Source organism: Jaculus jaculus, chromosome 13, assembly GCF_020740685.1.
Source record: "Jaculus jaculus isolate mJacJac1 chromosome 13, mJacJac1.mat.Y.cur, whole genome shotgun sequence".
In the NCBI taxonomy this organism is placed as follows: domain Eukaryota; kingdom Metazoa; phylum Chordata; class Mammalia; order Rodentia; family Dipodidae; genus Jaculus; species Jaculus jaculus.
The window spans coordinates 53035447-53047495 of record NC_059114.1 but is presented as its reverse complement, the minus strand read 5'-3'; the positions used below and the strand labels follow the sequence as shown (position 1 = coordinate 53047495).

At 37.2% G+C, this 12049-nt stretch overlaps 1 protein-coding gene across 4 annotated transcripts in view; it reads left to right on the top strand.

Annotated features, from left to right (window-relative positions):
• The window catches only part of Fer (FER tyrosine kinase), a 417682-nt gene that overhangs the window by 104022 nt on the left and 301611 nt on the right, over positions 1–12049 (top strand). For all 4 annotated transcript variants that reach the window (XM_004652481.3, XM_045132276.1, XM_045132277.1 and 1 more), the window contains exons 6-7: positions 2703–2840; positions 3408–3527. In XM_004652481.3, coding sequence (XP_004652538.1) covers positions 2703–2840; positions 3408–3527 — 258 coding nt within the window. The remainder of the gene's footprint in view (positions 1–2702; positions 2841–3407; positions 3528–12049) is intronic.

Below are 12049 nucleotides of genomic sequence, written 5' to 3'. Positions count from 1 at the left end.
CATTGCTAGGATTATGATTGTGTACCACCATGGCTGGCTTCGGGGAATTCTTTAGTATCAAAGTTCTGTACATCGGGAGTAGGGATAGGGAAGATAGAAAGGAAATTGGGTAGTAATGAAGTAGAGTTAAGAAGAAATAAGTGGTTAGGTGGAGATAAAGTTAAATCATGTTAAGTTATGAGTGAAGTAACTTGACCCGGCCTCCATGCTCTTTTATAAGGACATAGTATGTTGTGTAGAATTTCCTACAGATTCACATGGCATGTGAATCTCAGTTGTGGTCCAATTTGGAAGTAGTCTTTGAGATGTAATTAGTTGAGAATCTCAAGATGAAATTGCCCTGGAGTTAGGGATTGTCCTAAATCCAGTGAATAGAATATTGATATGAAGAGAGGAGATCACAGAAGATAAACAGAATGCTGTGTGGAGACTGAGGCAGAGATTGGAGTTATGACACCTGGAGCCAGAAAAGGTTGATTTTTATTAAATTAAAATTATATTCCGAAAGTGTGCTAGGACAGTATACTTTTTATTTTCTTAATTGTGTGGAAGAAATGTTTAAAAAGTATGCTTATTCCTGATCAGCTGTTGCCCCATAAATGGCTTTATTATTTCATTAAAAAATATTTATTTATTTTTGAGGGGGGGATGGGGGAAGGTGGGAATGCCAGAGCCTCTAGCCACCACAGACAAACTCAAGATGCATTTGCCACCTTGTGCATCTGGCTTACGTGGATACTGGGGAATTGAACCTAGATCCTTTGGTTTTGTAGGCAAGCACTTTAAACAGCTAAGCCATCTCTCCGGACCATGTTTCATTATTTTTGTTGAAAGGTGTCCTGGTGCTAAAATAGGGTTAGTCTAGCTACCTATCTTTGTGTTAAATTATTTCATTTACCTGTAACAATAACCTCTAGAATCTCTGAAATTAGACCAAATTTGTCTTTGTTGGCTTCATATTTTTCTTGGCTTTTGCCTTTCTTTATATAAAGATATGATAACTAAGATGCATACTTGTAGAAGTAAAACTAAATTTTAATTTTAAAAACGAATGGGTATAATACAGTTTATAGTGAACATGAATATGTAAACTTTTCATTGTTGACAAATGTGAATGCATTTAAGATAATTAGCTTATAAATACAGTTGCTTTAAATTAAATTTTGTGATTTAGAAATATTTTACAATTCTTTTTAGCAATAAAGTAATCTCATTTCATGAACATTTTTCCTATTGAAAAAATTCAATTAAAATGTCTTCATTATCATGAGAACATATTGACACAAAATAGTTTTTCAGCATATTATCTTCACTTCATAATATATATTAGAGTTAGCATTGTTGCCTTTTTAATTTATTTTTAAAGAGAGAGCAAGAGAAAGAGGGAGAGAAATTGAACTCCAGACACTTGTGCCACCTAGTGGGAGTGTGTGACCTTACACTTGCCTTACCTTTGTGCGTCTGGCTAACGTGGGATATGGAGAGTCAAACACGGGTTTTTAGGCTTTGCAGAAAAGCACCTTAACCACTAAGCAATCTCTCCAGCCCAGATTTAGCATTTTAAACATTGAAGCCCTTGAATCCATGTGACAAGTTTTCATTCATATTATTTTAAGACAGTTTATGCATTCCATTTGTTTTAAGGATGAATATTAATGACTTTCATAACCATTTAATCCCAGACATATTATCTAAGTCTGTATTTAAATGTCTCTACCTTTCTCTTTTCTTTAAATGGTGTCCAGTGGGTGATTTGAAACTGTTAGTGCCCAAACCAGTTTAAATCTTTCTTTTTTACCTTTACACTAATTTTTTATTTTAAAGAAACACTTGCTGAGAGTGGTGGCTTACTACTTTAATTCCAGAACTTGAAAGGTTAATGTAAGGATTGTTGTGAGTTTTAGGTCAGCCTGGACTACAGAGTGAGTTCCAGGTCAGCCTCTAAAACAAAAAATAAACAACAACAACAACAACAACAAAAAACACTTGAGAAAACATATAAGGGAGTTTTATGTACAGTGATTTTGACTTATATATAATGATTTTATGAAAAAGAAACAATGCTTTATATTTATTTGGGCATATCCTGGGTAAGCTTGTTTATCTATACTTGCTGTTGAAGTCAGTTATGACCAGTGACATATTTTTGCAGCCTAATCCTTTAAAGTAGGGAATCTGGTCAGTGTGACAGAATGTATGTCCACCCTTTCTTTTATTTTACCAGGCTTAGATGACATTTTTGCTACAGACAGGAGGTCAGGGACAAAATTTAGATGTTACTGACATAGAACTAAGTACTCTGTACAAGAAAAACACAAGTGTCTGTGGAGGCAGGGCGTGTGAGAAGGGAAGAACTGGAAAAGGAGTATTAATGAGGCAGGAGTTGATCAGAATTCCATGTCACTGAATCCTAACTTTCTGTGAAAATAGTAAGAAGTAGGAAGTGATCAACACTATCCCTGCATTTTAGCCATGTCAAGTACATATTTGAACTGATAATTTCTTAATCTCTAATTACCTGAATTACATTTATATAATCCCTTTATGCACCATTTATATGAAATAAGGTAGTACATGAAATCACCATCCTTAAATGTTATTAAATGGTATTACACTTCTTATGTTTATTGTTCTGAGTCCTTTTAGGCCTGTCTTTCTCTTGATAAATCATTAAAATGTTGTTAAATTATTTTTATTTTCAGAAAATGTATATTTGATGAATATAGCCAGATAACCAGCCTTGTTACAGAGGAAATAGTGAATGTCCATAAAGAGATTCAACTGTCAGTAGAACAGATAGACCCTAGCACAGAATACAGTGACTTCATAGATGTTCACAGGTATGATATTTTCATTCCTTTTAAGTATTTATGATGATATTGTTTTCTATACTTAATAAAAGTAAAATAATATTGAAAACATTATTAGAATATAGTTTATTTTATATGAATTTATATACTTTTAGTTTTCAAAGACCTCAGTGACCACAATACAATTCTATTTTAAACTTGATCAATTGCTGTATCATTGTTTAAGTTCATATTTAATCTACAAAATTATATTTTCTTGACATGCATGTAATAACATTATGAATTTACATGTGTATTGAGTTTTCTGAGGCCATAATTACTTTTCAAAGCCTGTACTTTGTTATATACTTATAAAATTTTAAAATTGTGGAGGGGATAAAGCAGCCTACTATGTGTATCCTTTACAGGAGGCAACTAAGGCTGAAGTTGCATGACTCAGATCATTGATGCCTGGGGGTTTACTTTAATGTATACTACTTATGTTTCCGTTGTTGCCATGATTTTGAATGAGAGTAAATATTTTGGCTTTTCTGGGTATCAGGATAGATTGTGATAGTATACTCATATTGACTGGAATTATTTGGAATACTTTACTAGAACAACAGTTGTTAAAGAACAAGAAATTGAGTTTGATGCTTCCTTATTAGAAGAAAATGAAAACCTTCAGGCAAATGAAATCATGTGGAATAATTTAACAGCAGAAAGTTTGCAAGTAATGTAAGTACTTAGAAAATCTGGACAGTTGGAATACTATGCTATTGCCTTTTACTTCATCAGGTTTAAAAATCCTGTTTTTTCAAGTAATTAAAAGAATGACATATACTTATTATTATTTAACATTTTTGTCATCACTAATTTTACTAATTTTGAAAGTCACAGTTTTTATGATGTCACATCAATTTCTGTAGTTATTGCTAACAGTAGAATAATGCTTTTTCTTTTAATATTTTACTTATTGCATCTTTAATACTTATTGGAGAACCATTTTGGAGATGAGGACTCTGAAAGTGAGAGTGAGAGGTATCAATGTTGGAACATTAGTGCAGAATTTTGCTTTTGATTGGATTGTTTTGTCTTGAAGCAAGGGCATGGTCTTTCCGCTCCTTCTTTACTTTGTTGTTTTACACAAACAATTGTAAGGGAATTTTGAGAAACCTTGCTGTGTTTTTAGTACTTTTCAAACATTAAAAGCAATTACTAGCACCCTTTGAATTTGAAGACGTAATTAAAACACTATGATATTAAATATTTAGCCTATTTTCTGATTTTGTTCAGGGAAAATCCAAAACACCTATTAGCAAACATTTTATGTGCTTATCTTTATGTCAGAACTGAAGGTAGAAATAAGTATGTATTCATTTGTTTTTAATCTAGGTCATAGTATATATTTCACTTTAAAAAATTTTACCTCAAATCACTCAGGCAAAAGTTCTCATAGGGCTGGAGAGATGGCTTAGTGGTTAAGGCGCTTGCCTGTGAAGCCTAGGGACTCATTCAATTCTCCAGATCCCATGTAAGCCAGATGCACAAGGTGATGCGGGCATACAAGGTTGCAAGTGGGCACAAGGTGGTGCATACTTCTGTAGTTCAGTTGCAGTGGCTGGAGGCCCGTAGTGCACCAATTTTCTCTCTCCCTCCCTCTCTGTCTCTTACTTTCTCTTATAAAAAAAAATCAGGGCTGGAGACATGGCTTAGCAGTTAGGGCACTTGCCTACAAAGCCAAAGGACCCGGGTTCAGTTCCCTAGAACCCACATGAACAGACGAACAAAGTGGCACATGCATCTAGAGTTTGCAGCTGCTGGAGCCCCTGCTGTGCCCATTCTCTCTATATATCTGCCTCCCACTATCTCAAAATAAATGAATATTTGAAAAAAGTTTCTTTTTAAAATATTTTATTTATTTATTTGAGAGAGAGAAAGAGGCAGAGAGAGAAAGGGAGAGGATGGGCACCCCAGGGCCTCAAGCCACTGCAAACAAACTCCAGATGAATGTGCTACCTTGTGCATCTGCTTTATGTGGGCCCTGGAGAATTGAACTAGGATCCTTTGGTTTTGCAGGCAAACACCTTAACTGCTAAGCCATCTCTCCAGCCCCTGAAAAAAAAAATCTTTTAAAAAATTAAATTAAAAACGTTCTCATGTAATTAACCTGCCATTCAGCAAGCTGTTATGGTAAATGTAAGGTTTAGGAGTGACCAAGATCATGGAGACCACTCTGAGACAAAGATGGAAGATTTTATTCAGGAAAAAATCTGCTAGGACTGACTGTCCAGAGCAGAGCAGTCAACTTTAAGATTACAAATACTGTGCTATATAGGGCTCTTCAGTTGGGGCAAGGTGAGGAAGGGAAGGAAGTCCTTTGTTCTTTACATTAGCCTAGAGTGTGAGACCAGAAATGAGCAGGTAGGAGATAAGGGGTCAGGAAATCTAGACCTTGGGCATTGTTAGGCAAGGAAGGGGTGATGGCTGGGTGGTTCCTTAAGGAATGTGGATGACCCACTTCCTCATGTCTCTGTCACCATCCTGCTGTGACTCCATTTTGTCCTGACCTAACATTCCAGCCTTTTGTTAATTATAAGAGATGAAGGTTAATTTTTTTATATTGACCATAAGGGTGATGAGTTCTTATGGGACAGGCTGTATAATGCAGTGGATGGTTCTCTCTTCAGGGCAAGTGATGAGGAGGCAGTTTCATGGTGGCTAGAGGTGGCAGAGTGGTGAGATCAGTAGCACACATTGTTACAATTTGGTCCTGACTGAAGCAGAGACTTCTCTTATACCATCCCTGCATTGAGCTGGCTTCAGGGCAGTTGCTGGCAGACACCTGTTTTAAAGAAAGAGAGGGGACTGGAGAGATGGCTTAGCAGTTAAGCGCTTGCCTGTGAAGCCTAAGGACCCTGGTTTGAGGCTCGGTTCCCAAGGTCCCACGTTAGCCAGATGCACAAGGGGGCGCACGCTGGAGTTCGTTTGCAGAGGCTGGAAGCCCTGGCGCGCCCATTCTCTCTGACTCCCTCTGTCTGTCTTTCTCTCTGTGTCTGTCGCTCTCAAATAAATAAATTAAAAAAAAAAAAAAAAGAAGGAGAGGGAGATGGGCTCTGTCTGTGTAGTCCATGAGAAGACAGAAGGGAGAATAAAGGTGCTTGTTACTCTTGTCAAAATGCCAGGCATAAAGGGAGGATGAACATAGAGGGCTTGGGGCAAGAGTAGGCAGAGGGGCATTTTGGGATCAGGGGAGGAGTGGGAACACAATAGAGTTTATGTTTGAGAGTGCTCATTGGGGTGGCAGTGTACTTATCCCTGGATGAGATATAGTAAGGGCTAAAGAAGTAGGGGGCCAAGGAAGAGCTCTAATTCTGGCTAAGACAGTGGAAGGAGCTGGGGTCTGGGTAGGTGAAATTAATCAGGGACAGACAGAGGCAAAAGACTTGAATTAATGTTAGAGCCTAACATTGTAATTCAGCATCAGACAGAGGATCTTATTAGTCCTAACTATTAGTTTATATTATAGTTATATTTTTCTTACTGTGTGAGGGTGATTAATTAAGACCATGTAGGCTGCCAGAATTAACTGAATATTTTGGATGTCAATAATGGCAATGTAGGAGAGACTTTTAGGGACCTGTGAGAAGTCCTATGACTCTCAGCATTGTCATCTGCTAGGATAAGTCAAGGCTGTGCTGACCAAGAGGCCCTCCCTCTTTTGGGAAGCCTGGAGGACTGATTTTCCTCCAATATGACTCTCCTGTTGTAGATATACTGACTTGGAACTTTTTTCTGGGTCTCCACATCCTCTCTGATCAAGAAGACAGGTAACTTACCAGAGGCTAGAAGTTCAAGTGTCCTATCATCTCCTGTTGTCTTTTGACCCAGGATCAGGAACCAAAATATTGGTTATCCTTTTAACTCCAATGTTTTCAATTGATTTTGGCTTCTATATATGGTTATTAATCACTCAGAGACACTGTATATATTTGATTAGCAAAACAGATTGGTTAAAAAGGATGCAGAACATATCTGGTTAGTAAAGCAGATCTGGTTAGAGAATGACACAATAGTTTGAAATCATTATATTAATATTCAAGTTTAGATATCAGGTGACAGTGTAAGCTAGATCTGGGACATAGAAAGCATATACATTTTATCTTTCAAGTATTTTTTAGTTATAAGTATAGGCAGAGCATTTTGGTAGCACTGAAAACAATATTTTATCAATTATTTTATAAATAACTTTAAGGTAATTGATTTAATCTAGAAATTATATGCCAGGAAAAAGGCAAGACAGTATAATAACTTAGCATCTGTTTGAAAACAACTTTGGATACTCTGTATATCAATGCAATTACCAGCAGAAAATATGTTTTAAGTATCAATATCTCTATTAGCAATGAACTTAAGATACAAGAAATGAGACAATTATTTAAGTGTAATCTTGACTGAGACCGATTATACATAGCTCAAGAATAAAATAAAACTTGGTCACTGTTGAGTTACATTCGAAACAATATGACAGGCACAAATTAATTTCTTAAGTAAGTGCCATTTACCACTGAACACTTTTAAGGCTTAACTAAGGAAATATTTATGGCTTTTACATGAAGCTTAGACAAACTATATTAACAATGTTTGCATACAGTGGATTTTCCTAAGACATGGGCAGCTTTTTTAGTTTTTTCTAAGAACAAAATCATAAGTCATTTTTTATAAGACTTAGATTATAACCTTAGTGATAATCATCTAGCAAAACCAGCATGAACAAGATAAGAACCATCAGAGTTTTAGCCAGGTGTGGTGATTGCATGCTTATTGCTATCTAAACATCATGGACTTTGTATAAATGAAATTATAATATTCTGATATCTGGACAAGTCTGATATTAACAAAAAAGTATAGTTTATATATTTAAGGCACATGAGGCTACAAAGAGTAAATTGTGAACAAAAGATCTGCTGACAGAACTTAAACAAGAAATCTATATTATGTAGTAACATTTTTGGCTTAAATATGAAGGCATAAACAATTATGTAATTTTAAAAGTTTATCAGAATTGAGATACCTCTGTCTCTCTACACACACACACACACACACACAGAGAGAGAGAGAGAGAGAGAGAAGATTTAGCATTCTTAGAAACTATATAAGATGTCCATCTAATCTATAAGTCAGTTTTGAAATTAATTTGGTTATATTTAACATACCCAATAGAAGAACTGGATTAAACTGCAATGATCTAATAAAAAAGGAGACAAGTGTCATGGAAAAGAGAGGGCATGGGCATGCCAGGGCCACTTGCCACTGCAAACAGTTCCCAAATGCATGCTCTACTATGTGCATCTGGCTTTGTAAATAAGCACCTTTAACTGCTGAGCTAAAATGAAATATTTTTTTTTTCTTAACCAACTCTATAATTCTCTTAACCAACTCTATAATTCTGCCTGTGATAATTTGGTAAACTTGTTTAGTAATGATGTAAGTTAAAATTGAAGTATTAAGATTGATTTTTTGAGGAATTGAGGATTACATCTTAAATCACAACATAACTTTATATAGAATTTCTTTTTCCTGTTCACTATGAAGTAAATAGTTTTCAAGTGTGTGGCCGATAAATACTGTTTAATGTTTTTAATGTGGTCTATTTACCTCATAAAATAGGGGGAAAAAAGAGTAGATAGTTTCTCTGTGAGTTTTTTTTTTTTTTTTTGAGGCAGGGTTTTAGATATAATAACCTTAGGAGATAATATTAATGAGTCATTTTTAACCTTAAGACTTAGTTAAAAGGTTGAGAAATAGAGGAACTGAGTTAAGTTGGTTGGTACTCTAAATTCAGTCTTTTATAACCATTATTATGACCAGATTAACATCAAGGAGTTAAAATTAAGTTTACAACCTGAATACCATAGCAACCTGCTACCAGCCAGGGCCATACTTTGTTAGTCTGATGTAAGCCCTGGGTTAATAGTCATTGTATATCTCAAAAAGTCTGTAATCTGATTAAGTACTTTTTCTTTAACCTGTTTAAGTTTACTCATATCTTCATCTACATACTTTACTCATACCTTCATCTACATACTTTTATCTTACAATCCATGTAACCACTATGAATGTAACAATCTTTCTCATCATTTAACATCCAACATATAAAGTTTTCTCTTTAGTTTATCTTTTTCAGTCAGTTCATCTCATGACTACTCACAAAATCTTTTATCGTTCTTACTATAACACTTTTTTTTTTGCCGGCCTGTGCGGGCTCTGAATCTCTTCTACTTCTCCAGTGCCGTTTTGATTTCCTATACACCTCACTTTTTAGTAAAAGTGTGTATTTTGCTGAGTTTTTTCAGTCCCCCCCCCCCCAAGGCTGCTTTGGCATGGAACCTAAGCCGCCATCTTAACCTGAAGTCCTACAACCCACTTTTTTTTTTTGTTGTTGTTGTTGTTTTCAAGGTAGGGTCTCACTCTGGCCCAAGATGACCTTGAATTCATTCTGTAGTCTTAGGGTGGCCTTGGACACATGACAATCCTCCCAAGTGCTGGGATTAAAGGCATGCACCACCATGCCTGGCTCCATAACACTTTAATATGACCATTTTTTTTTTTCCCTCAAAAGGCCTATTGAAATAACTTTTTTAAAAGAGTGGATCCGATTTGACTTATGCTATCTACCCAGAATAAACATGGATTTTGGAACTTTGTTTTTTATAACTTTCCTGAAACACATTTTTAAAAATATAAAAGCAGATTTAAACATTATTAGAAATGTTAGGACTGTTTTATTTTTATATTTTACAAATTCAGTATCGAGTACTTCTGAATATAAACATATATCTTGAGGCTGTTGTCTATAATTCCGTAGAAGCATAGAAAAATAAAGTAAACATAAAACAGTTGCAAAGTTCTTATAAGAAGTCCCCATCTGTTTATAGCAGCTTGGCATTCATTCATTCATCATCATGCTGGGGCCAGGATCCTGAGATTCCCTGTGCTTGCAGCCCCGTGGCTCTGCAAGGCAGGGAAGCTAAGAAAGGGCCTTCTTTTTTTATTTTCTAAATTCCAGGGAGAGTTTTGGACTTTCCTCAGGGCTATAGGCTACTTTTTGATCCTGCAATTTTACAACTCTTTAAGAGTAGGCAAATCTTGCATTTTTTGTCTATGATCTTAATTACTTTTAGTGTTCCTTCTGGGGGACACTCAACAGTGAAAATTGGCTATGGTGTGTAGGACAGTGGGCTTGGTGGAAAACATCCCCACAATGAAATGGCACTGCTGAGAACAGAAACCATTCTGTAATCTTAGGGTTGTGAGCCAAGTACATACACACACACACACATTCATTCCAAGTGCACGTTTCTATAGACTCTAGACAATCATTTCCCTTCACATATTCATTTATTCATTCATTCACAAGTTATGCATTACCATTATAAATTTCTATTTTATTTACAACTCCAGAGACTAAAATCAAACCTTGTCACCAGGCAGGGTGTCAGGAGAGGCTGAGGGAGTTGGAGGAGCAGAGGTGATGTTTGTGTGAGGTGGCTAGAAGGACCTGGTGAGAAAAGCAGGTAGAACAGAGAGAAGGCCATGAACACAGAGTGAAAAATAGGGTATTTTGGACCATTTGCCTGTACATTGGCAGAAGTTTTTTTTTTTTATTTTTTAAATCAGTGAGAATTTGGAAATCAAAAGATCATTCTCAGGCCATTTGGCCCCATTCCATTGTACAGCTTATGGATGTGGCCAAGCAGAGTTGCAGAGAAAGATAAGATGTCGTCCAAGAGTCACAGAGGCTTTAAGTTTTGAAGGAGACAGGGAAAGAGCAAAACAAGGGTGAGAGAAAAATAAACCAGAGCTTAAGCTGGATTTACTTGGCACACCAATATGACCCCTGGCCCATTAGTGTGAATGGGCCTGCACCTCCCACATGGGCAGAAGCCGTACAGGTCACAACTGTCAGATTTTTCTCCTGTTAGTGGGTGAGGAGGGTGACTGTGCTCCTGATGGCAAAAGCAGCTGGCTGAGGAAGATGAAAGTGACTGGCAGTGGAAGATGAGAGCTCAGGAGGGAGAGAGAAAGGAAAGAGGAAGAAGGGGTGTCCTGAGATGATACGACTGAATCAAGAGGCACCCCTCAGGGCACTGTAGACCAGAAAGCAATAGAATCGAGGTGTCGAGAGTGCATCTTTCTTGAGACCTGGGGTTGGGGCCTAAAGGCCAAGTGGTGTAGCCTGGCTTCCACAAGGAGGGATGAAACCCGAGCACAAGCCAACCGGAGAGGGACACTTACTGAGAAGGAGGAAGGAGAAGGAAGGACAGTGAGGCCAAATCATGGTGGGTATGAGTGCCTGTATCAGACATAGATGGTCCGAGGACTTCAGAGGGTCAAATGGCTGCTCGGTGGTCTGATCAGGGGAACAGGAGGTCTGGCCACCCAAGAGAGCAATCATAAGCCTTCCTATGGAGTCATGAGCACCAGATGTAAGGTTCAGGAGTGACCAAGGTCACAAGGTCATAGAGGAACTCCTTTGCTCTTTATTTTATTTTATTTTATTTATTTTATTTTATTTTATTTTTGGTTTTTCGAGGTAGGGTCTCACTCTAGCCCCAGCTGACCTGGAATTCACTATGGAGTCTTAGGGTGGCCTTGAACTCACAGTGATCCTCCTACCTCTGACTCCTGAATGCAGGGATTAAAGGTGTGCGCCACCACACCTGGCTATCCTTTGCTGTTTACATTAGCCATAGGGTATGAGACCAGAAGTGACCAGGTGGGTGATAAGGGGACAGGAAACCTAGGCCTGGGCATTGTTAGGCAAGGAAGGGATAATGGCTGTGTGGTTTCCTGAGGAATGTGGATGATCCACTTCCTTATGTCTCTGTCCCCCTCCTTCTGTAACTGCATTTTGTCCTGATGTAACAGCACAGATAATCTCAGGCAGGATTGTAGGATTGTTTCTTGGAAAGGTATTTGAATCTTTAAATCTGGCCAGATAGAACTGAAGCAACTAACAAATATGTTCCTGCCAACTACCTCTTTAAGAGGATGCCTTACTAATAATGGAGGACTGACCACTGATGGGAGCAGTGGAGACACAGGACCTTGCATTAAAGAGATTGTCCTAACAGCCAAGTTGGGATTCTTAAACCTGTTCCCCAAATTCTTAGTGCCTGCTACATGTGTCTATCTATTGATTTTGACTATGGAATTTATAATGTTAGTTATCTCTAAACTAGTGGATCTTACCTGGG